This window comes from Diabrotica virgifera, chromosome 7 (genome assembly GCF_917563875.1).
Source record: "Diabrotica virgifera virgifera chromosome 7, PGI_DIABVI_V3a".
Lineage (NCBI taxonomy): Eukaryota > Metazoa > Arthropoda > Insecta > Coleoptera > Chrysomelidae > Diabrotica > Diabrotica virgifera.
Window position 1 is genome coordinate 1,869,901 of NC_065449.1, and position 13,988 is coordinate 1,883,888.

A 13,988-nucleotide genomic window follows, 5' to 3' on the forward strand; every position below is an offset into this window, starting at 1 on the left:
TGTTTACAGCTGTTCTTGAATATATGTTCAAGCAAATGGAAGGAGAGGATAATATGGGAATCAATATAAACGGGGAGGATCTGAACCACCTAAGATTTGCCGATGACATCGTTTTAATATCTGATAGAGTTGATAAAGCTACAAAAATGCTGCACACGCTCTATAAAGTGTCAAAAACAATTGGTCTTAAAATTAACACCTCAAAGACAAAATTTATGACCAACCTTGTAGTCAGCGATAAAATTCAGATTGAGAGTCATAGCATCGACCAAGTAATAGCTTACAAATATCTAGGGCATGAGATTCGCTTAGGCCGAGATAACCAGACAACTGAAATACAAAGAAGGATAGGTCTCACATGGGCTGCCTTCGGTAGATTAAATAACATTTTCAAGTCTAATATTCCAGTTTGTTTGAAAAGAAAGGTTTTTGACCAGTGTGTTTTGCCGGTTCTTACATATGGTGCAGAAACACTAACTCTGACAAAAAGAACAATAAATAAAATAAGAGTTACACAACGCGCTTTGGAAAGATCAATGTTAGGTATTACCATGAGAGATAAAGTACCGAACCTAGAAATAAGAAGAAGAACAGGAGTCACGGAGGCAGTTGAAAGAATAGCCATGGCTAAATGGGCTTGGGCAGGACATGTTGCCAGACTGACGGATGACAGATGGACCAAAAAGATTCTGGAATGGCGACCAAGGCAGGAGGCATATCGAAGCAGAGGACGACCACCGACTAGATGGACGGATGATATCAAGCGCATCACCACAAATTGGATGCAAGAAGCTCAAGATAGAAATAGGTGGAAATTTTTACGGGAGGCCTACGTTCAGCAGTGGACAAATATAGGCTAGTTGATGATGATGAGACATATGAGAAGCAGAAACTTAAGCTAAAAAAAACAAAAATAACCATATACAAAACCCTTATACAACTAGTGTTGACATGGACCGGAGACATGGACTATCTCCAAGGTAGATGAAAACCTTCTACTTATATTTGAACGAAGGATCAAAATGGTGGTTGGAGGAGGAGGTACAACTACGAGGTATACCACAGATATAAACACAAACTTGGTGGTAAAGACGTAGTATCTCTTATAAGAATAGGAAGGATGGGCAGGACATCTAGCAAGATCACAGCAGAACAACCCTCCTAGAAGAATCCTTATGCCACAACCTGTGGAAAGTAGAAATAGGGGTAGGCCAAAACTCAGATGGAAGGATGTGTAGATGAGGATGGGAGAAAAATAGGCGCAGCAAACTGGCAACAGTTGGCAATGGATAGGACTGACTGGCGTAATAGATTTGGGAAGGTCGAGGTTCTTTCATAGGGCTATAACACCATTGATGATGATGATGACATTTATTAAATTTCGACTTAAACCTTGGGAAGTTTCTTGGGAACTTATGATATCATTTTGTTAAATATTTTTAAGACGGTATTTTTTATTTTTATTTTTTATTTGTGTTATTGTATAAAGTTGTTTTCTTTTTCTTCTAGTGACATATCACCGATTTGCAACAAATTCGCCGAACCAAGCGTATGCTTTTCCGCTTTCCCTTTGTGTCTCGATCGGGAACAGATCGACGAATACCAAACACAACATTTACAGGAATTGAGTCATTTGGGAAGCGAAAACAAACAGAAATTCAAAAACATTCGAGCTAAACTCACCAATGCGCTTCGGAGAATATGCAAGGACGAATGTATCCTGTTGGAGAATGAACTTTGCAGTAAAGAATACAGCATTGCGAAGAGGCATCTGGTTATAAGTAAATATTCTCATCTCTGTATAATTATCGAATACGTATTTGGAGATATGTATGTGTTTATACAGGGTGTTTCATTGGGAAACGGAAATACTTTAATTGTGAATAGAGGTCACCGAGGCGGTTCTAGGTATACTTTATTTTTTACCCTACCTACTTTTATAACCGAGTTACAGGGTGTTTTATCGATTTAGCCAATTTCTTTTCTAAGCCATAACTTTAGAACCACCATGTATATTGTTTTGATATTTGGTACACATGTGTCCAATCCAAAACCCAAACGATCGACATACTAATCACAAGAAAAATCCAGGTCCGGATTAACAAAAAATTATAAAGTAATTGTGACCTTAAAACAACACCCTGTATATTGAAATTCTGAAAATATCTTTGCATATTTGAAGAGAGCACAAAAAACTAAGTCTAATCGTTCGCTTCAATGTTTCGGCCAGACAATTTTATGACTTTAATTCTAAAATTATATTGAATTTTTTAAGAACTCTGACATTAAAAAGAAGGTAGTATTAACTTTTAATTATAAATTATTAAAGCTATTGAATAAATAATTATTTTAAAATTAATCAATACTTATTTACCACATTGGAACGACCCAATTATTAATCACAAGAAAAATCCAGGTCCGGATTTACAAAAAAATAAAGTAATTGTGATCTTGAAACAACACCCTGTATATTGAAATTTTCATAATTTGTTTGCACATTTGAAAAGACCACAAAAATCTGAGTTTATCGGTTTGCTTTCATTTTTCGTGAAGGAAATTTAATGACTTAAATTTTGAAATTAAATATATTGATAATTTTAAGAGCACTGAAATTGAAAACCAGATTTTTAAAGCACTTTTAACAATAAATTATTAAAGTTATTAAATAAATACCCATTTTAAAAATAATCAATACTTATTTACGACATTCGAATGAAACACTTACAAATCACAACAAAAATCCAGGTCCGGATTAACAAAACAATATAAAGTAATTATAACCTTGAAACAACACCCTGTAGTCCCTGTATATTGAAATTTTCAAAATCCGTTTGCACATAGGTATGAAAAGACCACAAAAAACTAAGTTTAATCGTTAGCTTCAATTTTTTGGCCCGACAATTTAATGAATTTAATTTTGAAATTATGTCGAAATTTTTAAGAACTCATAATAAAAATTTCGATATAATTTCAAAATTGTCTGCACAAAAAATAAAGCGGGACATTAAACTTAGTTTTTCGTGCTCCCTTCAGGTGTGCAAATGTATTTTAAAAATTTCAATATACAGGGTGTTTTTTCAAGGTCAGAATTACTTTGTATTTTGTTGTTAATACGGACCTGGATTTTTCTTGTGATTAGTAAGTAAGTCCTTCTAATGCTGTAAATAATAACTGATTATTTTTAAAATTAGTATTTATTCATTAACTGGAATGATTTATTAATAAAAGTGCTTTAAAAACCTGCTTATTAATTTCAGGGTTCTTAAAAATTTGAATATATTTAATTTCAAAATTAAAGTTAATAAATTTTTGCACAAAAAATCAAAGTAAATCTATAACCTCGGATTTTTGTGGTCTTTTCAAATGTGCAAACAATTTTTGAAAATGTCAATATACAGGGTGTTGTTTCAAGGTCACAATTACTTTATGTTTTTTTGTTAATCCGGACCTGGATTTTTCTTGTGATTAATAATTGGGTCTTTCCAATGTGATAAATAAATATTGATTCATTTTAAAATAAGTATTTATTCAATAAATTTAATAATTTATAATTAAAAGTTAATAATACCTGCTTTTTAATGTGGAGTTCTTAAAAAGATTTAATATAATTTCAAAATTAAAGTCAAAAAATTGTCTGGCCGAAAAATCGAAGCGAACTTTTAGACTTAGTTTTTTGTGCTCTTTTCAAATATTCAAACAGATTTTCAAAATTTCAATATACAGGGTGTTGTTTTAAGGTCACAATTATTTTATAACTTTTTGTTAATACGGACCTGAATTTTTCTTGTGATTAGTATGTAGGTCGTTTGGGTTTTGAATGAGAGATATGTGTACCAAATATTAAAAAAATATACAGGGTGGTTCTAAAGTTATGGCTTAGGAAAGAAATGAGCAAAATCGATAAAACACCCTGTAACTCGGATATAAAAGTCAGTAGGGCAAATAATTTAGTATACCTAGAACCGCCTTGGTGACGTCTATTCACCATTAAAGTCTTTCCGTTTCCCAATGAAACACCCTGTATAAATAAAATAGATTTAGGTAATAATGAAATAAAAACTTCAAAAATTTTGTAACGCAACAAGAATATAACAGTATGGGCTTTTTCAATTTTTCACGTTATGTTTGCGTGCGCTATACTGACCCGAGGAAGCTGAAGCTGTTTTCACTTGAAGATCCTTTTTGTATGGGGGATCATCCCATTCTGAGTTTTGTTTTACAGTTTCTGGTGTGACTTCGCGGTTTTCCTATTTTTCTCCATTCTTCTCTCTTTGATTGCCCTTGCAATATTTCTAATTTTCATACTCCTTAAGTCTCCTTTCACCTGTTGTCTCGATCTCAGTTAGGTTTGCCTCTGGCTCTTTTACCTGGTGGTATCCATTCCGTTATAACTCTTAACGGATTGCTCTTCTCATTAAATATGTGTGCACACCATCTAATTCTCTGTGCTATTGCTCTAACTATGTTCTTTTGGCCCATCCATTGTTATATTTCATGATTCAGCTATTGTCTTGCATCCTCTTCGTTTTCCCTCTTTGGTGTCAGTATTTTTCTCATAATTTTCCTCTCAAACTTTCGGTTGTTCTTCTTCTCTTGCCGTTAATGTAAATGTATCTCTAAAGCATATACCACCATTTTTCTTATGGTCGTTTTTTAGTTGTTCATTTTTGTGTTTCGACTTATCTTTTTATCTTTATCTCTAAACATATCATTTATATTTCTGTAGAATGCTTTATTTCCAGCTTGAATTCTTCTTTTAAAATCTACACTTTCATTTCTTTTGTTGACTCATACTTCCAAATATTTGAATGTTTCCACATCTTCGAAGTTGTGTACATCTATTGTCAATTCTGTTAATTGTGTCTTCTTTTTCTTGCTTGGGTACGTTCATGTATTTTATTTTAGTTTGATTTATTTCCAGTGCTCGCAATTCAATTTCTATTTCTTGGGAGGTTTTATTTAATGCTCTTTTATCTGTTGCCTCATATATCGTCCGCATATCATATTATTTGTACTGCATTCTTATTTATAGTTGCTGCGTTTGACAGCTTTTTTATTATCTTGTCTAGTGATAGAATATATACACTCACTGGCACAAAATTCCGCCACCCAAAATTTTTGATTAACTATGACAGTTTATATCTTTATTATTAAATTTGTGCTCCGATTTTCAAGATTCTTGCACCAGTTTGTAGAATGTATTGATATCGTTTGGTATTATTCCGGTAACAAAAAAATTTTGCATTGAATTTTCTCCTAACTTTAAAACATTCTGTGGAAAAATGGAATAGCTGATCTTATTTCATAGTCCTGTCACATTATCCCGGAGGAATCACTAAAATTTTGTTTTTTGAATTATCCGAATATCTCTTTTTTTGTAAGAGCTGTACCATTTTTTGTAAATAAAAACACTGATTGATTCTTAAAATAGAGGTTGGATTGATAAGATTAGAATGGCCCGCATGCAGCCCAGATCTCAATCCTATTGAGCATTTACGAGATGAATTAAAAAAAGTTATTCGCCGTCATCCTAGACCTCCAGAAAATTTGGTACAGTTATGGCCCTAGTAGAGGAATATCAGGCTATTCTCCAGGCAAGGATAACGGATAACACATCTTTATTCGATGCTAAACAGATTGCGAGCAGTCGTTGCTGCAAGAAGTGGACATACCCGCTATTGAATTGTTTTGTTTTGTTAATTTTAGTGCGTTTGATATTTTTAATTAAATAAACCTTCAAATCAGTGTTTCTATTTACAGCTCTTACAAGAAAAGAGATAAACCTTAGTAATACCTCCAGGTTAATACAAAAGGAGTATGCAACAAAATCAGCCCTCCAATTTTGCCACAGAATTTTCTAAAGTTAAAAGAAAAAACAACGCTTCCATTCACCCCCGTATAATGTCATCTAAGCAAAAAGTTTTTAAAAAACCATACAGAAGTAAAAACTTCTTTTGTATATTGGTATAAAAAGTTTTATTAAAAAACATAAAAATCCTCCAAAAGGATTTGCAAAACGTTTTCAATCTGAATCAGATCATCCTCAGTGCGTTCTGCTTCGTAAAAGAAACTAGCAACTTTTTGAAAAAGGTGTCCATTGAACTGGCAAGAACCACAAGTTCTTAACGAGCAGGGAACCATGTTGCCCTTTGAGCACTCCTAGCACATTTCATCTTGTAACATCGACTTGGAGTCGCTACAAATATCACTTAATTATTATGTAAACCATTAATATCGATGTAACCTTTTTCAAAAAGTTGCTAGTTTCTTTTACGAAGCAGAACGCACTGAGGATGATCTGATTCAGATTGAAAACGTTTTGCAAATCCTTTTGGAGGACTTTTATGTTTTTTAATAAAACTTTTTATACCAATATACAAAAGAAGTTTTTACTTCTGTATGGTTTTTTAACTATGGTATACAGCCAGCTACGGGGACTTTCCCATTGATTTTCAAAAAGTTTTTGTTACCGGAATAATAACAAACGACATCAATACATGTACCCACAAACTGGTGCAAGAATCTTGAAAATCGGAGTACAAATAATAAAGTTATGTTTTCAAACTTAATCAAAAATTTTGGGTGGCAGAATTTTGTGCCGGTGAGTGTAGTACCGTTAAGAGGGCATCTCCTTGTCTTACTCAATTTTTTGTTTGTATTATTTCTGTTCTTTCTCTTCTCTCTTCCGGTATCAATTGTTGCTTAAGAATCTCGCATTGGCATTTCTATCATTCTTATAATTTTATTGGGTATTTTACTCCCTTGTAAGTCTAGTACTGGTAATCTCATATGCTTTGTTCTGTGTATATTGTTAGTTTGTCTCTAATTATACTAGTCATTACTTTATTATGTTACATTCAGTAAATTAATTGCTCGGTATTTTTACATATTCTGTGGTCTTCTCCTTTTGGAATTGTCACTATAATTCCCTTCTTCCACTCTTCAGGCCTTATTTCCTTTTTGCATATATTCTGTATTAGTCCAAAAATCTTTATAGTGCCTCCCCTCCTTATTTTATAAGTTCTGCACATATTCCGTCGTCTCCCGCTGTTTTAACGTTTTTTAGTTTGTATATTTTATCTTTCATTTCTGTATAGGTCAATTCTTCTTCTTCATAATCTTGTTTAATGTACACTATTGTTTCTCTTTCTTTTTTTATCCGTTTCTTGATATATTTCTTCGAAATACTTCAGTCATTTTTTGTCTCTATAGCTACATTAGCTTTTGAATTTTGTCTTTTATTTTCTATTTCTCTCTCGTTCCTAATTTCTTCTACTGTTTTTATTTAATAATAGATACTTTCATGTATGTACCTACTCCCCAATTTTCGTCCTTAATTTAATTTTTTTTTTGGGTAATATTGTTCTTTGATCGGGCTAATAAATAAAAGTTTAATAGTGACTTGTACTCTAATAACATTCTACATAATAACCTAAAGTATTCTAAAGTATAAAATTCTAGTATATAACCTAAATTCAAACAGATCATTTATAATTAACGAATTGTGAATGTATAAATTGAAATCTAAACGTAAACTATCTAAACAACCAGTCACAAATAATTAATAACTTCCTTTTAACTTTTTGTAACTAACTACATAATTTCTCAGAACTGTCAAGATGTATTTATTCGTCCTATATTGAGAAATGGTATTGAAAAATCATTTCCTCAAAGATAAAAGAAAAAACTAGTAAATTCATTTATTGTATTAAAAGTAAATGGGTCAAGGAGATATTAAAAGATATTGTTATGAATAATGTAGAAGTTAATATTTTCCTAAAATCCATAAGGACAAATTTCCTGTAGCTGGCTGTATTGTATACCATTAATTACAAAAATTGAAGAAAAAGATCTTCTGTGTAAAAGCATTGTTTATATAGGTAAATATTATTCTCTAATAAAATATATTATTCCCTATATAAACAATGGTAAAAGGTATATTTATTTGAAAACCCCAATAAAGGGCCACATTAAAAAACAGAACGTTTTCGCTCTAAAGAGAGCATCATCAGTGTTCTAAGCCTAAAATAAGTATAACCATAATTAGTGAAGACAAGAGTAAAAAATTTAAAGGTTGACCAAGATAAAAAATTAGGTTATACTCACAAGCTCTACATGCTAAGCCACCAAAAATACATGGGTTAAAACCCTTAAAATGCCGACTAAAAGTCTTACATTGGCGTGTCATATATTAAACCCTGGCGATGGGTGAAATTTAAAAAAGATATACCCCAAAGCATCATATGACTATACTACGAGCATGTGGGTGGTTGAGTTGATTTCTCTGTCTTCACAAAGAGAAAGGTGAAAGCCAACTGATTACAGGTGACAGGTGTGAAAGCGTTTCTGACTAATGACAGTACGAGACAGACAGTGTAAAATGAAGTTTTGTGAACTGATATGTAGTTAGGTACACTAGCCACTAGTTATAAAAATTATTATGGAATAAATTCATTTTCTCTAAAATGGACGACTTTGGAGAAAAATCCAGAAACAGGTCGATTTTTATTTTTAAATTACAATTGTTTGGCATATATTTCATACTAGTGACGTCATCCATCTGAGTGTGATGACGTAATCAATGATTTTTTTAAATGGGAATAGGGGTCGTGTGGCACCTCATTTGAAAGGGTGTTCAATTCTCTATTCAGTAATATACACGATAATATCATTATTTATACAGGGTGACCAAAAAAATAATTTTGGAATTAAATTAATTGACGCAAAAAGAAGAATGTATGTAATTTATTTAACTCAAAATACATTATACGGCTGTCAGTAAATAGAAAAAAATGTTTATTTCACAAATAAACATTTCTTTTCGCTTAAATTAAATCACAAACAGCCTCCCACCTACTCTTTGGCAGTTTGAACATTTAATTTAAGCAAAAAGCAATGTTTATTTGCCAAATAAACATTTTTTTTTCTATTTTCTGACGACGATAGAATGTATTTTGAGTTAAATACATTGCATACATTCTTCTTTTTTCGTCAATTGATTTAATTCAAAAACTATTATTTTGGCCACCCTGTATAAATAATGATATTAATGTTTATATTACTGTATAGAGAATTAAACACCCTTTCAAATGAGGTGCCACACGACCCCTATCCCCATTTATAAAAATCATGGATTACGTCACCACGCTGAGATGGATGACATCACTAGTATGAAATATATGCCAAAAAATTTTAATTTGAAAATAGAAATCGACCTGTTTCGGGATTTTACTCTACAGTCGTCCATTTTGGAAAATGAATTTATTCCATAATTTAGATCCTCTCTGTATATTTGAACCTCGTTGACAATTCGTTTTAAATAACGTTATTTTCACTCCGTATATTATTCTTGTTAGGTTAATAGGGAATACTTGTAATCCCAGCACACGATGTTTGTTGTTGTGGCTAGTGTACCTAACTACATATCAGTTCACAAAACTTCATTTTACACTGTCTGTCTCGTACTGTCATTAGTCAGAAACGCTTTCACACCTGTCACCTGTCATCAGTTGGCTTTCACCTTTCTCTTTGTGAAGACAGATAAATCAACTCAACCACCCACATGCTCGTGGTATAGTCATTTGATGCTTTGAGGTATATCTTTTTTAAATTTCACCCATCGCCAGGGTTTAACATATAACACGCCAATGTAAGGCTTTTAGTCGGCATTTTAAGGGTTTTAACCCATGTATTTTTGGTGGCTTAGCATGTAGAGCTTGTGAGTATAACCTAATTTTTTATCTTGGTCAACCTTTAAATTTTTTACTCTTATCTTCACTAATTATGGTTATACTTATTTTAGGCTTAGAACACTGATGATGCTCTCTTTAGAGCGAAAACGTTCTGTTTTTTAATGTGGCTCTTTATTGCGGTTTTCAAATAAATATACCTTTTACACAGAAGATCTTTTTCTTCAATTTTTTAAATATTTTCCTAATTTTTTTGCCGTTGGAGTTTAGTAGTGTACAGTACTGCACAATAGCAGCATAATTTACTTCTAAATACTTTTACTATACAATATATTAATAAAATCTTTGCTTACTAGGTCAAATTATGGAGTTAGAAGTTTGCGAGCAGTTACCTTCAGAAAATGACATCAGTTCTAAACATTGCCTGACATTAGGAGTTGGGGAACTAAATGTAAACAGAGGTAAATATTCCAGTATAAATAAATTACAAATATAATTCAAAAATACATCTCTATACGCGAAACTAAGAATGAAATTAGCCAGAGAAAAAAATCAATGGAAGGGACAACTACAACGTCGATGCCCTAAAACAGAAAGGTATAAGAAATATATTCACCGAAAAACTGAGAATAAAGCAAACAAACTGGAGAGTCAGTCGAAGAAAAATGGAAGCACTTAAAAAAGTAACGATATAAACCGCAAAGGAATTATCGGATTGAAAGGAAGGAAAACTAAAAAATAGATATCTAAAGATACTCTACAACTGATAGAAGAAAGAAAGAAAATCAAAGAAAGAAATCTTATAAAAGGACGGATTGGAAGAGGAGAAGGCACAAGATAAAAATTGGGAAACAAAGCAGAAATAAAGAAAAAGGTCAGAAAAGATAAAGGAAACTATATAAATGAGATACTAGAAATAAGTTTTATCTAGACAGATGTCTCAATTTGTTTTGAACATAACATTATTGGAGCCATTAGTAGGATTTCATCAATATCATATTGACGACTGTTCTAATTAATAAGTAGAGGTTCTAAACTGTTACCTTTACCTATTAGTCCAGAAAGCCACTGCGCATCCGCTAGGAAAAATATTCTAATTCGAATTTTTTGCACAATCTTACTCAAAAAGGGCTCCTTTTAACAAATTTGCATGTTGCCAGGACCAAAAAGTGGTCAAAAATTTTTTAAACGTTTTTTTTTGTTTTTTTCCTAAAATTATTTTTTTTGCATGGAAAAAAGTTTTTTTTGGTTTTTTGGATCATTCCAAACAGAAAAGGTCTTAGTGACTTTTCTCTAAAAGTGATAGTTTTTGACATATAAGCGATTAAAAATTGAAAAATTGCGAAATCGGCCATTTTTAACCCTCAAAAACTATGTGAAAAACTGAAAATTTAAATGTTGCCAAAGTAGGTAGATACTCTTTAAACATCGATTGATGAAATCCCAAAGAGTTTTTTGCAATACAATGTTCAAAACTCCTTTGTTTTTTAATTTCTAATCAAGCGTGCGCGACACTAATTTTCCATCGACAGTATGGTGCAAATGAAAGGAATAAATTCGTTATTTCGTAAACCGGTGACTTTAAGGAAAAATCCCGAAACAGGTCGATTTTTATTTTTAAGTTATGATATTGTGGCATATATGGTATACTAATGACGTCATCCATCTGGGCGTGATGACGTAATCGATGATTTTTTTAAATAAGAATAGGGGTCGTGTGCTAGCTCATTTGAAAGGGTCTTCAATTTTCTATTCAGTAATATAAACGTTTATATAATGATTTATACAGGGTGTCCTTCTACTTCTTTTTTTGTCAAATAATTTAATTTAATAAAAATTTTTTGGATACCCTGTATAAATAATTATATAAATGTTTATACTACTAAATAGAGAATTGAAGAACCTTTCAGATGAGCTACCACACGACCCCCTTTCTCATTTAAAAAAATCATCGATTACGTCATCACGCCCAGACGGATGACGTCACTAGTATACCATATATGTCACAATATCATAACTTAAAAATAAAAATCGACCTGTTTCGGGTTTTTTCCTTAAAGTCGCCGGTTTACGAAATAACGAATTTATTCCTTTCATTTGCACCATACTGTATACACATGTAACGGTGTCGCGCACGCGTGATTAGAAATTAAAAAACAAAGGAGTTTTGAATATTGTATTGCAAAAAACTCTTCGGGATTTTATCAATCGATGTTTAAAGAGTATCTACCTACTTTGGCAACATTTAAATTTTCAGTTTTTCACATAGTTTTTGAGGGTTAAAAATGGCCGATTTCGCAATTTTTCAATTTTTAATCGCTTATATGTTAAAACCTATCATTTTTAGAGAAAAGTCACTAAAGACCTTTTCTGTTTGGAATGATCCAAAAAACCTAAAAAAAACTTTCTTCCGTGCAAAAAAATAATTTTAGGAAAAAAACAAAAAAAACGTTTAAAAAATTTTTGACCACCTTTTGGTCCTGGCAACATGCAAATTTGTTAAAAGGAGTCCTTTTTGAGTAAGATTGTGCAAAAAATCCGAATTAGAATATTTTTCCTAGCGGATGCGCAGTGGCTTTATGGACTATATTAAGAAACCAAATTTTTATGTGGCACCACATTTTCATTTTTTGTTATTTGTTCATTTTTGTTATTCTAAACAAACAATTATTTTTATAAATAAAAAGTATATTATATTCTTATTTATTAACTTTATACTGTCATTTTGTAGAAGAGACATGCTTCTGGGATACCGGAAAATTTTACAGAGGAGTTCAGGACAAATCATTTACCGGCAAACCTTGCCTGCGATGGGCCCATCAGTTTCATGTTCCTACTTCAGATAACCCAGAACTTGCCGGTCACAATTATTGTAGGTAAGTTTCTAATATTTGTTACACATTGTTGTCTAGCATGGGGCTTAGTATACTCCCTTGTGGTAACGCTATATTGGTCGTTTTAGGGCCCAATGTTTAATCATTTATTTTTATTGACACTGTTCTATCGGAACATGATAATGTGATACGTGAGTTGAAAGCTTAAGAGACTCCCATTTTTTCATAGAGAATGTTGAATATTACATTGTCATAGGCTGATTCTATATCTACAAAAATTGCTAGAAGTGATTTGTTGTGAGTAAAAATGATATTTATATTATTTACTAAATTACCTATATTTTCAATGATCTTCTTCAGAAACCAAACTGCAATTTAGGTATTTTTTCGAGCCAATGAACTAGTCTGGGATTGCTGAATATTCCTTCCTTCTTCTTCTTTAAGTGCCGTGTTTTCAATCGGAGGTTGGATATCATCATCACTCTCTTTACTCTATCTACCGCTGCTTTGAAGAGATCTATGGAACTGCGTTTAAACCAGTCCCTTAAAATTTTTAATCACGAGACTCTCCTTTCTATACACATTCCTCCTCTTATCTATCCCTGTATTATCAGTCTTAGCATTTCATATCGCTGTCCCCCTCATTGCGTGTCCATGATATTGTAACTTTCTTATTTTTATTGTGTTTATTATTTCGTATTGTTTGTCCACTTCTCGCAGTACTTCCGTGTTCGTTTTTTTCTGTGTCCATGCTATTCTAATATTTTTCTGTAACATCGCATTTCAAATGACTATAGCTTATTTATGTGTTGTTGCTTTCAATGTCCATATTGCTGTATCGAAAACACGTAGAATCTCAAAGCTCTTACTCTCAGTTCTAATCTAAGGTCTTTATTAATATTCCTTCCAGCTTGTTGTAAATTCTGCCCGATTCCATGTTGTATTAATTATTTTGCAAAAAATTTCTTTATCGCCAACCGTCACCAAAGTCATTCATTATTGTACTCATTTGCGGCAGTAAAGTAACAGTTTATTGTACTGAAATAAGAATTTTACTTTACCTGCCGCGATTTTTAATCAGATTAACCGAGATTGAATGCTAAGTGGTCGATGGCAGTAATCGATTATTTATTTGAATGAACATAACATTTATTTACTTTTACGACAATAAAGTCATATCTTTCAACACTTCACACGTTGTATCACTTCAGCCACATTATCTTATGGAAGTTAATAACGCATTAAATTCAAAAATATTGTACATTTGCGATATTATTAATTACATTTATGTCAAAAAGTGAAATCCTGTAGTATTTTGTAATTATATTCATATAAAAAAATATCCGTAGAAAAAATATTTTCACATATTCGAAAAGCTGGCATTTTACTTTACCGATTGAGTAATTGTTCAATATTGACAACTATCGATTAACAATCGAAAGAGGCCATCTTGAAAAGCTTATCT

The 13,988-nt window shown here is 32.0% G+C and overlaps 1 protein-coding gene across 2 annotated transcripts in view; it reads left to right on the forward strand.

Moving 5' to 3' along the window:
- The window catches only part of LOC126888354 (tyrosine-protein kinase transmembrane receptor Ror-like), a 206,367-nt gene that overhangs the window by 172,144 nt on the left and 20,235 nt on the right, over positions 1–13,988 (forward strand). For both annotated transcript variants that reach the window (XM_050656528.1, XM_050656529.1), the window contains exons 7-9: positions 1,510–1,781; positions 10,046–10,150; positions 12,421–12,565. In XM_050656528.1, coding sequence (XP_050512485.1) covers positions 1,510–1,781; positions 10,046–10,150; positions 12,421–12,565 — 522 coding nt within the window. The remainder of the gene's footprint in view (positions 1–1,509; positions 1,782–10,045; positions 10,151–12,420; positions 12,566–13,988) is intronic.